The sequence below is a fragment of the Mustela nivalis genome (genome assembly GCF_964662115.1).
Source record: "Mustela nivalis genome assembly, chromosome: 9".
Classification (NCBI taxonomy): domain Eukaryota; kingdom Metazoa; phylum Chordata; class Mammalia; order Carnivora; family Mustelidae; genus Mustela; species Mustela nivalis.
In genome coordinates, this window is record NC_139028.1 from 72,887,792 (window position 1) to 72,901,165 (window position 13,374).

At 49.2% G+C, this 13,374-nt stretch overlaps 1 protein-coding gene across 2 annotated transcripts in view; it reads right to left on the reverse strand.

Annotated features, from left to right (window-relative positions):
- Positions 1 to 13,374, reverse strand: part of GALNT18 (polypeptide N-acetylgalactosaminyltransferase 18) — a 340,317-nt gene that overhangs the window by 143,970 nt on the left and 182,973 nt on the right. For both annotated transcript variants that reach the window (XM_082683098.1, XM_082683099.1), the window contains exon 3: positions 8,663 to 8,829. In XM_082683098.1, the coding sequence (XP_082539224.1) occupies positions 8,663 to 8,829 (167 nt within the window). The remainder of the gene's footprint in view (positions 1 to 8,662; positions 8,830 to 13,374) is intronic.

The window sequence follows — 13,374 nt, forward strand, 5'->3', positions numbered from 1 at the left end:
AATAAAATCTTAAAAAAAAAAAAAAAAAAAGCCCCTAGACTCCCAGCAGTGTGTTGAGCAGATAGATGTGGGTTCCACGGCCAGGGGACCTGGGTTTGAATCCTTATCCTACCATGTCCCAGCTATGACCTTGGGCCCTGGTCATTTTTTTTTTTTCAGCTCAGTAACACTTAGCATCTTCATCTATTTTTTTTTTAAAGATTTTATTTATTTATTTGACAGACAGAGATCACAAGTAGGCAGAGAGGCAGGCAGAGAGAGAGGAGGAGAGGAAGCAGGCTCCCTGCAGAGCAGACAGCCCGATGCGGGGCTCGATCCCAGGACCCTGGGATCATGACCTGAGCCGAAGGCAGCGGCTTTAACCCACTGAGCCACCCAGGCGCCCCAGAATCTTCATCTTAAACAGAGATGGTAACCCCATCTATTTCCTTAAGGGATTGTAAGGGTCCTTTTTTGACCAGTTTTATTGAGGGACCGAACACCGGGCTAGGTTGTGGGACACTGAGATGCCCAGCACCATGGCTCTCTCACACGGGTCACCTTGAATAATCTGGGCTAAATTGTTCGCTATAATTTAGCGAGTAGATAACCAGTAAAAACGGTGTGTGAGGGAGAAAGCCAGAGCATGTGGGAGTGTTTCAGGTGAACTTCCTGATCTGGCTGGCAGGTGGAGTACAGAGTGACAGAAGGGCTTTCTGGAAGCAATACCACCAGAATGGAACCTGAGGCTTGAATCTGGCAAGGGGGGTGGGGAGGATAGTCATTCATTGCTAAGCAGAGCAAATGGCCTGGAGTCACCATCACCAAAACTAGGGTACCTGGCCATGGGCTGCCATGTCCCTACAAAGGGCAGATAGCGGAAAGAATGAACACGAGGTGGCCCAGGGACAGGAGAGAGCCCTGGTTGGGGTCAGAGGACCTGAGATCCTATCTAAGCTCTGCCACTCACACGCTGTGGGGCCCCGGCAAGTCTCTGTCTTACCTAGATCCTCAGTTTCCTCCTGAGAGCCGGATGGGGTTTGATTGTCTGTCTGCTTCTCACTCTGGTGGGGGAGGGATAACCCCATTTGCTCTGTCTCTAGAGGCTGCCTGGCTCTATTCCCCATTCTGCCAACATTTGTCAAAGGTTTCAAGCAAATGTGACCAGTGGGAAGGCTGGATCCATAAGCAAAGGTATCATCACCAAGAAGAGAGACCACCCAACTTCGAGTGTATGAGGTGCTGGGAACTGGCCATTCTCTTGTCGGAAGGCAGCAGAAGAGGACAAGCATCAGGCCGGGGTTAACCACGAGGCAAGTCACTGCCATCCAAGAGCAGACTGAAATCTCCAGGGAATGAGATTCATAAAAGAATATTTAATATTGCCATTGCTTTGATATACTTTTAGTCACAAAATTCAGATTCATTTTAAAAATTCAAGTAGCATGAAGAGAAGGGTATATGATTTTTAAGTTTATCAAAAGAGCACATGAATTAACACAAGGAAGCACAAAAGCCAATGGGGTGTCCTGGATGGCACAGTCAGTCTGAGTGCCCAACTCTTGGTTTCCCTTCAGGTACCGATCTCAGGGCCATGGGATCTCACCTCTGGTCTGGCTCTGTGCTCAGCGGGGAGTCTGCTTAAGATTCTCTCTCCCTCCGCCCCTCCCACTCACGCTTTCTCTTTCTCTCTAAAATAAATAAATCTTAAACAAAATACAGAAATTGGATATAGCAAAGGAAATTTTTCTGGAAGTGGAGGTGGCTGGACTGTGGGATGTGGTGATTCTGGCACAGTTGGCGACAGAACCTGGAAGAGCTCATGTTCAGTGAACACTTGCTCAGTGCCAGGTCCTGGGAGACCTGTGTCACCTGAATGTGCTCACCATGGGGGCTGAAGGCCGTTAGAAAACCTGTTGAGAGAGTGAATGAATGAATGAATGAATGAACAAGTGATTGCCAAGAATCGAAGGCAGGGATGATTCTGTCGGTAGCAAATGTAGGTGCTTCCCTCACTCTGGAGGTCCATAAAGTAAAAATCATTCAGTCCCAGCTAAAGACACTGGCCCACTGGGATTCACTGAGAGTATGGTAATTAAAACCAGGAGGCTCAGAGCTGTGTTCCCACAATTTCTGCAGATAACGAGGAGGAGGATCCAGGGAGGAGAAATACTGCCTCAGAGTCCCAGGGCAGGCAGGGCTGGTCACCACTGTCAGGAATGCCTGTAGAGGTCAGGTAACATCAAAGGGAGGAGGCTTGGGGTCAGCCATCTGCCTCTGTGCACAGGACCTGAGTTCAGGCCACACGGGGGTAACAGCACAAGAACCTCCCCCTCCACGTCTGCACTCTGCCCGCCACTCATATCACCTCCCTGGGTTGCAGCAGGGAGGTCCCGAGGGTCCCACCCAGGGAAGACATGCTCCACCCAGTAATGACTCCTCCTGATGCTTGCTCTGGGGGAGCTTAAGTGCCTACTGCCCCAAGCTCCTCAGCTTCAGTACAGATGGGGGACAGTAGTTAGGGCAGGGATTCCCAGAGATGTCCCACTGCATGAGAATGCTCTGGAAAGCTTATTAAAATGCACATTCCAACCCTTGCTGCAGACCTACAGAAGCAAATTTCATTCATTCATTGAATCAGCATTACACATTTACAAAGACCAGGCACTATTCTAAGTATTGGAGATACAGCAATGAACAAAACAGAAGTCCCTGCCTTCATGGAACTTACATACTGGTGGAGAGAAAACGTACAGTCACCAAGTGATGACAGTAGATCAGATAGTAATAGGTGCTGTGGGAGAAAAGAAACAAGGAAGTGATGAGGAGTGACCGGCATCAGGACTGCCATTTCGAACAGGGTGCCATTTAAAATATTTGAGCAAAGACCTTAAGAGGTAAAAAAGCAAGTTGTGCAGATAGCAGGGGTAGGAGCATTCCAAGCGAAGAAGCAGCAAGTGCAAATGTCCTGAGACAAGAATGTGCCTGAATGAATCTCTGTATTTCTTGATCAAGCTCAAACACTACAGTTTGAGACCACTTCAGCAGAATAACAGCATTCTACCTAGAAGCCAGCCCCTGAAAAATGGAGCTTGTTGAGGAAATTGCTAAAAAGGCAGAGAACAAGGACTTAGACTCCCTTGGCTTCTGAGGGAGAAAGCTAAAGATCTCGAGGGGCTGCTTGGATGAAGAAAGTGGTCATTGCGGGCCCTTTCCTGCATGTGTGGCTAAACCGGCCCGATCCCAAAACAAAAATGCCTGCAGAGGAGGAGTTTGGGAGAGACAAGGCATGAGCACACAGAGAGTGTGACATCGCCTGGGAAGACATTCTGAAAGCTTCGCTTTGAGTTTTAAACACAGACGTCCCTTCTGTCATGCCTTATCTCCTTCAAACCTCCAAACAATCCCTGAGGTAGGAATTCCACATCCCGGTTTCAGAGATAAGGGAAACAGGGGTCACAGAGGTTAAGAGCACACAGCCAGGTAGAAGGTAGAAAGAGCTGGAACTGAAAAGCTGGCCAAAGGCCAAATTCTGTGCTTCTGTGCTCTTCCCACCAGAGCACATGGTCTTGGGAAGGAGAAAAAAGCAAGTCTTTAAGCAGTGACCACACATCAGCTATAATTATTATTAGTCGTTGTTGTTGTTACTGTCACTGAAACTCAGTCTCGGGGCACCCTTCGCACCTTCAGCTTGCTCAGTCCCCTTACTGCTATTACCTCATGTGTCCTCAGTGGCCCTGGGGCAGGTGGGGCAGACAGGGCCTGATGTCCCCACATGGCAGAGAAAACCAGAGCAAAGACCCACAGCCAGGAAGTGGCAGATCTGAGACCAGAAACAGAGTCCTAGCGTGTTTCATTTCCAGTTCAGACTCATCGGCAGAACTCCCTGATGCCAGGGGCTAGATCTTCATGCCCTTGGCCCAGACTGGGCCCTTTATCATTGTGTGTGGAACTGAACTGACTTGGCCTGATCCGAAGTAAACACGAGTCCTGTGCCAAGTGAGGGGACGCCCCAGAGAAGCCAGCCCCAGATGGAACCTGCTCTGGGCAGGGTCATAGAGCCACCTTCCCCCAGGCTGGTGGCGTCGGAAGGGCCTTTCTGCCCTTCGCAAAGCCATGATGGCTCACCTCCTCCGAGAGCCACGGTCTCAAGGGTCTCTTCCTCTCTTCTTGAGAGCTCAGCTCAGGATGGTGTCGGGGGTGGGGTGGGGGAGGGGACCTGTTACAGGTTACAGGCCTCCTGCCCTGTCCACACAGGGTTATTCCAGCCAGCATCAGTCCCCTTCCCACCATGCCCCCTGCCCATCCGAGGTTCTGCAAGCCACAGGATCCCGGGACTGAGAGCTATTGCTCTGCTAGCCTCCCAGCACCCCTCCCAGGACCCCCTACTGCCTCCAGCGATATCCCTCTTTACCCATCTGCTCCCCCCAGTGGGACAAAGACAGGCCTTTTCTTCCCAGAGGCAGCCCTCATTTCTGTGCCCTGGATGCTATCCTCCCCTCCCTCCTTGGAGGCCTTGTTCCGTGTCTTGGCCTCAAAGGATGCAGGCATCCCCTCTCCAGACAAATGAAATCACCAGAGCTAAGGGATGGCCACCCAGATTTCTTAAAAGCTCTCCAAATGATTCTGATATGCCACAGGGTCTTGAGAACAGCCTGCCTTTTGAAAAAGAGAAACAGAATAGAACAGAATACAATACAACACAATACAACTGAATAACACAGACCAGACTAGAATAGAAAATATCACGGGCGCTCTGCACATTAGAAGGCTAACTATTGTTGCTTAACGTTTTGTTTCAATAGCGTGTGCTATTGTATGAGTGTGAGTAGGCGTGTCATCCTGGGTCATGTTGTAAATGTCTTTGTTGGTGTGGATTATGGTTAAAATGTGTGTGTGTGTGTGTGTGAGAGAGAGAGAGCGAGAGAGAGAGAGAGAGAGAGAGAGAGAGAGAAGCATTGCTCCAGTTCCTGCCTTAGCTCCTGATTCTCTTTTACAGTCAAAAAATCTACCTCCATAGTGTATATGGAGGTAGATTTTTTGACTGTAAAAGAGAATAACAAATAGCATGGAGGACATGGGAAGATGGAGAGGAGAAGGAAGTTGGGGGAAATTGGAAGGGGAGGTGAACCATGAGAGACTATGGACTCTGAAAAACAATCTGAGGGTTTTGAAGGGGCGGGGGGTGGGAGGTTAGGGTACGAGGTGGGGGTATTAGAGAGGGCACGGATTGCATGGAGCACTGGGTGTGGTGCAAAAATAATGAATACTGTTATGCTGAAAATAAAAAATAAATAAATAAAAAATCTACCTCCTTGGCTGTTCTTCATCTGTATCTGGCTTCCACATTCCCCATCCCCAGCCCCCAAAGCTTCCTGCTGAGGTTTCCGAGGTCTGCACCTTCCGAATCTGGGGGCTTCTTCCCAGACTCGGTGTCCTTCCACCTGTCTGTGGGTTCGTTCAAATAAATGACTTTCACTCTGGGAATTCTCTCTGTCCACAGAGTCTGTCATCCTCCAGCCTCTCACCAACTAACCCTCCTCCTCCTTCCTCCTTAAAGTCTCATGCTCATATTCTCTCTGGCTTTTTTTCCCTCTGACCTCTTTTCTTTTTTTTTTTATTAATTTTTAAAATTTTTTATAAACATATAATGTATTTTTATCCCCAGGGGTACAGATCTGTGAATCGCCAGGTTTATACACTTCACAGCACTCACCATAGCACATGCCCTCCCACTGTTCATAGCCCCACCCCCCTCTCCCGACCCCTTTCCCCCAGCAACCCTCAGCCTATTTCGTGAGATTGAGTCTTTTATGGTTTGTCTCCCTCCAGATCCCATCTTCTTTGATTTTTTCTTCTCCTACCCCCCAGACCCCCACATTGCATCTCCACTTCCTCATATCAGGGAGATCATGTGATAGTTGTCTTTCTCCGATTGACTTATTTCGCTAAGCATGATACCCTCTAGTTCCATCCACGTCGTCGCAAATGTCTGCCCTCTTTTCTTTGTTACCCTCTCTTCCCAGTCAAGGCTTCAGTTGCTCTGCGTGTAATTTCCCCCAAATTTCCATTCCCGCATCTCCCTCTCTTGAGCCCTGGCTGTGCTGCTGACTAGCCACGTGTCAGCCTCCTGGGAATGGACACAAGTCCTGGGGCGGGGTAAACACTGACGGGGCTCAATACAGTCATGCACTTGACCGTGTCAAGCCGCGAGGCAAGCATCCCCATTTTACAAAATGTCATTCCCCATTTTACAAAGGAAGAAGATAAGACTCTGAGACACTGGGGAATGTTTTCACGGTCACCCCTCCAACAGTGGGGAGGAGCCCAGAGCCCATGACTTGAGACTTCAGCCCAGAGTTCTTTCCCTTCGCGCCACGTAATAGAATTCCACAGGTGCAAAAGCAGAGCTATGTCTTGTTCATTAAACCAGAGGTGCTCGACCAGAGCTATGCAACAGAATTAAGAATGCTTTAAGAAACAGAGATGTCCAAATTCCACCTTAAACTTCGTATCAGGATCTGCTGGGGAGAGAAGTTGGCTTGCTTAGCTTTCTGTTTTGAGGTAATTACAGATTCACAGGAAAGTGCACAGAAATGTACAAAGAGGTTCCGTGCCCTCTCCCCCCCAGCCTCCTGCAACACTGGCATCTTACGTAACTACAGCGCAATATCAAAATGAGCACATGGATGTTGCCGCCGTCTGCAGAGCTTTCAGATCTCTCCAGGAAGACATGGACCCATTTGCGGGGGAGTATGTAATTCTGTGCAATTCTTGTCTCATACAGCGTTGAGTAGCTACCAGTACAGTGCAGGTATTTAACGGTACCATCAGCATCATATACGTTAGAGTAAAGCCTCTGACAGCTCCCACCCCCGGGGAAGACCATCCCGCGGCTCCCGTCCCACTACTCCTTCTGACTCTCTCCCCTGGGAACGCACCATCTCTTCAGAGCCACCCTGGCTTAAAACCAAGCCATAATTCACCAACCTTCCTTAGGCCTCCCTGCCCCCCATCCCCATCGTCACCCCACAGCAGAAAAGGGCTTAACAAGGCCTCTTGCTTGGGAGATGTCCTCACCCTTGGAGAGATGGCTCATTCATCCTTCGCCTTCTCATTGTGTAAAAGGGGCGGGGCCAGCAGGCCTGGGTGGAGCAAGTAGGGGTGCATGGGTGGGCTAGTCGAGCTGTTCTGGTGTTATCCACTGGGGCATGGGAGCTCCGCTGGGCGTCCATTCCATGGACACAAGCAAGGGAACAAGGAGCTGTGAGAAGTGGGAGCTGAGCCCCTTCCCATATCCCTCATAATAGACAATCATCTTTAAAATTATACTGCCAGGGGGCGCCTGGGTGTCTCAGTCATTAAGCATCTGCCTTCAGCTCAGGGCTTGATCCCAGGGCCTGGGATCCAGCCCCACATTGGGCTCCCTGCTCCGCAGGAAGACTGCTTCTCTCTCTCCTACTCCCCCTACTAGTGTTCCCTCTCTTGTTGTCTCCCTCTTTGTCAAATGAATAAATCAATAAAAATCTTAAAAAAAAATAAAACTATGCTGCCTATTTGTTTCCATCCTCTGATGTCTTTTCTTCCCTTCACACCCATGGAACAATTAGAGTCAAGTGATTCATAAGCACTGCCCTTCAGAAAGCTCTGAAATTCACCTCATAGCAGTGTTCCTACACTTCTTACTACATGAGAAAATGAAAAAGAAACTTTGCTTATTGAGATTAAATATATTTCAATTATCTGATATGTTTCAGCTTTAATTGATAACAAAACACAAATTGTCCATCTGAACTTTCATTACAGCAACTGATTCACTGGAAAATTTACTACCTGACACTCAAGAAAGCACTAAAGAGAACACAGGCCCAGTGACTCTATGATCCTGTGACCCAGCGGTCTGGTTTCTAAAATCATGCATTATCCAAAGCACATCCATTTTAATCATCCTATCAAGAGTGCTGGTTTTAAAGCCATCTTGGTACCTGGTCTCTAAGTCTGGAGGATATTATGGGGGCAGTGTACGTAGGCATGACAGGCCCTGAAATTCACACCAAGGGAAAGAGGTAGCTGGTAGTGACTGGAGAAGGGGGACAGGATGGGGGGGCTCCAATCAGTGTTTGGGGTGCCATCTGGGGCTTGCTAAGGCAAGACAGAGCAGGGAGCAGGGCATCCAGCAAAGAGGACAGGCTTTCAGCAGCAGTGCTGTTATTATCACCATGTTACATACCCACTACCAGACCCACCATTGAACCCCTGTGACCTTCACCATCACCAACACCATCAACACCTGCCCTCCCCCTGCCCCAACCACTGCTAAGACAACACAAACTATCTTCCAGGCAGATGCCAAGGAACATCACAAACTGAATGGACGCTTCCCAGAAAAGAATCCCTGGGAAGGTTCATCATGTACGTGGTCGGAGTGGAGGTCAGGGCTATTTGCCTTACGATGCAATAGAACACTAGAGGAGACAGTGCCCAGCCAGTAAGGAGAAGCTTGGGGACCAAGCCCCTCCAGGATGCAAAGAGGGCATGCCTATGGAGGGAACCTTCCAGAGTAGTGACCTTCAAGGACGTCCCATCTCTGAAGTAACATCTCAGAGAAGGAGCAGGGGTGGAGAGCTGTAAGAAAATGAGAACCACCCTGGGAGGCTGAGCCCAAGGGAGGCCAGGCACTCACCGTTACTGCTGTTGTCATCCACCAGGATGATCTCCTTGAGCAGGTGTGGGGGTGTGCGTTCGATGGCTGAGTGGATGGAGCGCAGCAGCACGGACAGAGCTTCATTGACAAAGATGAACACGATGCTCACCTCTGGCAGGCTATCGGGGAAGGAGAGGTTGCGGCACCTAGAAAGAATAGCCAGGCTCTTAGATCTGTCAGGGACTTAGGTGGGGTCTCCCCAGGGGCTGGCCCACCCAAGGTCTTGGTTCTAGCTTTGCCAGAGGGCTCAGGAGTCCAGATTCTTCCCCGGGCCTCTGATGTGATACATAAGACAAGCCCTCAGTGTGCAACAGACAGGCTCACACCATTAAAACTGGTGGGAACCACCAGAGAGTCTGAATCTGTCACTGATGATCCCAGCTGAATAGTCGTACATTTAGTACCAAGGGCAGTACCTGGAATCCATTAAGTGGTCACTGAGTATTTACTGGAAGAAAGACTCAGTATTTCTTAACCCGCTAGGATAGAAAACGCAAGCAAATGGAAGTCTTCATCTTTTCAAAATGGCAGTCAACGTCTAGGTGAAGGCAGACCTTTGGTGATCTGGCCTCAGGAGAGAAATATGTGTCCTTGCAGAGACTTTGACTTTCAGAGGCCACTCTGCCTCACTCCAGAAGGCATATGTGCCTGGGACCTCTCCTACTTCTCCTTCATCACCAGGATCCAAACTCCAGAACCAGGCTGAAACTAGAGTCAGAGTCTCCACATGAATGAGGGATGGAAGGACAAGTCCAATCTCATTTCACAGATGAGGGCACTAAGGGTGAGAGAGACTGAGTCCCCATCATGAGTCAGCTTCCAAGACAGAAACCCAACTCTGGCCTCTGACATCTACACCAAGGCTCTTCCTTCCAGGAAAAATGGTTGCTGGAGAGATTGCCTCTAACTGTCCCATTTCCCCCCTAACTCTCCTAAAACCCTGAAGTCATTGGAAGTCTCTTACCTAAAGGACTTGAGCAAAACTTTAAAGTCTGCATGCCCTTCTCCACGGGAAGAGGAAGGCATGATGACTACAAGCATTGCCTTAGTGGGCAGGAAACCATGGCCGGTGCCCTGCTCTGGCTGAAAGGAACCATCCTTCCAGAAGGCATTGCCTCCCATCTTCAGGATAGTTGAATGAAAGCAAAGAGCAGAAATTATAGACCGTGGGCTCAGAGAGGAGGCTGTCCACTCCCACCACTGGCCACGGATGGCTCCAGGGGCTCAGAGCTGGTGACCACGTTGTGTGGCTCCGAAGTGGGAGGTGCAGCCAGGTCAGAACACGTAATAATGAGCATAATAGCACCGAGTTTCTGCTTGTCGGCAATTAAAGTGCTGCAGGATAGGAATGGGCCTGTTCTTCCTTAATGAGGAAGGCTGCAGGGTAACCAGCGCCGAGCAATTTGGAGAAATCACCGTGGGGCCCCAGCCTGCTTAAGAGCAGGAGATTAATAAACTAAAATCACTGTCTCTATGGTTACCAGAAATTTACAGAAACTTCTCCCATTCTATTTCCAGCTCTCCTTCTCTTTCGCTAAAGAGGGGTGGGGGAAGGGGAGGACTTGAACCTTTTCCCAAATCTGCCTCGTTCTTACGATTTTAATAAAACCACCAGGTTAACAGATTGGTGTGGAAGGCATTCATTCTTGTATATAATGGAATAAATGTTTATTGAGCTTCTTCCATGGGGTACTACTGTAAGCAGGGTGTGGATGAAACACCTATCTTTACCGCACTTAGGCTTTGACAGGGGAAAGAGCAAACTGAAAGCAAAAAACAAAACAAAACAAAACAAAAAAAACAATCTCATACTGAGTACTGAGATAAAAGTAACACTGGGTAGGAGGACAGGATGATGCCTTGGCAGGTGTTCCAGAAGGAGTGGTCAGGGAAGGGCTCTGGGGGGAGGATTTAGTCAGAAACTTAAATAGCATGAAAAAACGAGCCGTGCAAAGGCCCGGTGGGGCTGAGGGAACAGCACTGTGATGAGAGAGGAAACAACAGGGGAAATTGGCTCACGTAAGTGCAGTGAAGGGGTGAAGGGGATGGGGAGGAGAAAGACTGGAAGGATTCTTAAAGCTCATCAGACCGTTTCCAAAATTTTTTGTTGTTGTCCTGAGTGTGATTTTTATAAGAGCCATGAGAAAGTTTGTAGTTAGCAGTCAATTCCTCTGACTAGTGCTTACTTACGTCTATCAAGACCAGCAGCTGGCCTTTCCTTAGGCATGAAAACTGAGAGAAGCATTCACATAAAACCTGCTCCCTAATTGCATTTTAAAAATAATACTATATATGGTCAAACTGCTTTTTATTTTATTTTGATAAAGTATAGTGAACAGCTCCCAATAAGGTCAGTACAGGGGTACATGTTCGCTGTCCTTCCCACTAACCACACCAACAGGGAAGATGGTGCCCCGGGTCTGGAAGCATTTCTTCACGGTTCTTTGGGTCCTCAGAGCCCCGCTAACTAGAGCTCCAGATTGTTGGTGGGTGTTTTCCAGAGCTGGGGGTTAACTGTCTTCCTCTACTCCCCTCTCTCCCTTCCTTCTTCTGAACATGACCACTCTTCCTCCCTATCTCAAGGAGACCAAATTTAATCTCCCCCAGTATCATCATGCCCACCCCAATGGTTTGAACCCGCAGGGTCTGGGAGGCGACTCCTGATGGTCTTTCCCTAAGCTGAATGGAAATCTTATATTTGTTTTATAAGCTAAACTCCGCTGATCACCATTTTTGCGTGAAAGACTCTTTCAAACCAAGGTTTTTATATGCAACCGCTTTGGAACATAACAGAACACCTAGAGTTGTGTATGGCATTGGTATGTGTTTGTGTCTGTCTCCCTCTATTATAATGCAGTCCCCCGAGAGCAGGGGCTTTATTTTCCTACTGTGCTCTTGCCCTTAAACCGGAGTCTGGCACACAGTAGGTTGTTGGAATGAAAAGATGCTCACAGGGCTATTGATCTTATGGAAGGCCTAAATTTCATATGCAGGTCACTGACCCCAGCATGTTCCTTTTTTTCTGCAAACCTCCTCCCTGTGTTGGAGAGTCAGGGCCTCTCTCCACTACCTCCTCCCCTGAATTTATGGCCCCAGTTCTTCACGTTCATCTCGGGCGCCTCTCTGATTCTTGGTACTGTAATTAGGTGATCCCTCCGAGCCAAATGTCCTGACCTCCTTAACTCCTTCTTGCCTTCCTTCCTTCCCTCCCGTTCTCTCCTGGAAGCTGCTCAGGGTCCTCCCAGCAATAACTGTGCCACCCTGGCCTCTCTCTCCCCACACGGTGAGGCGCCCTTCGGTTATGGGAACCTACCCTCTATATGGGTGTGGCCGAGCAGAGGCGAAAGGGACAAGAGCTCCGCCTCAACTTGCCTGTGACCCTGGGGGGGACCCCTGTGCCTCTCTCCAAGTCACGTCATAGAATAAGGGAGACAGAAGAAATGACCACTCAGTTGTCTTTTCTTTCGAAAATTATATAAAATTTGGGCTCTTCTGTCTCTCACAGGGTGAAAACAAGACCCTTCATTATAAGACAAGTTTTGCACACCGGTCCTCCCTCCCATGCAGCATCCGGTCACCACCAAGTGCCACTACACACGTCCCCTTACTGTCCTCAGGATGACACAAGGTCACCACATGTCCCGGTTTACCCACGACTTTCCTGGTTTCAGCACTGAAAGTCCCAAGTGAAGCAGGACAGTCGGTCCCCTTATAAGTAGACCACAATGTCCCCAGCCTTGTTGAGGGGAGGGACAGAGCTTGCTCCGGGCTGCACACCCGTGTCCAGCACAGTGGCTGGCCAATAGCAGGGACTCGGTCAGTCCCTGCTGAATACATTGGTTCTACCGTCTGCTGAATACATTGGTTCTACCTTCTGCTGAATACATCAGTACTACGGAAGCAGAACTTGCAGTGCAGGAGAAAGGAGGCAAAAAGAAGGGGGAGGACAGTCTGTCAGGCAAGATGTCCACATACGTACTAGTCACACTCACCATCGTCACTGCTGAACACGGAACTCAGGGCAGGAGCCTGCCTGCCACAGGGCAGCTCAAGGCTTTCAAAGGGAAAACACATTCAAGAAGCCCCTTGGGAAAGAATTGTTCCAGACCTCCCCACCCCGGAACTTCTGCTCCAGAGGCCAGCCAATTGCTCTGCTCATCAACCCCCTACTGCAGCCCCCCTCCCCACCCCGAGAGCTTTGCCTCTGCATTCACACCCCTGAGATATCCTCCCCAGCACTTCTATCCTCCAGGGTCCAGGGTCTGGCCCCCACACCCTCTGCTCCCTGCTCCCCACCTGCTCTGGGGGTCTGCCTCTCTGCTCCCTGTTCCCTGCTCACCTCCCTAGGAAGGCCCGGAGGATGTGAGGGTCACACAGACCTAACTGGCCTTCCCCTACTGATGCTTCTGGGGAAAGCCTGACTGTACAGGACCAGTTCCTTACTCATTTTGCGAAGAGGCATATTCTCCTATAAAATTAAGCCATAAAAGTTCCCTTTTTACTTTTATTCTTGTTCAAAGTCGAGCCATTTTCCACTAGAGACAAAAACAAGGCATTTCTGAGAGGGGAGTACTACGGCTGTCTAATAAGCTGGAATTGATGGTCATGATAAACTCAGCTTTATCGATCTCTCACATAGAAGGTGATGCGGGATGGGAGCCACTATGCAGAGAGCTCCCCAAGATGGTTTT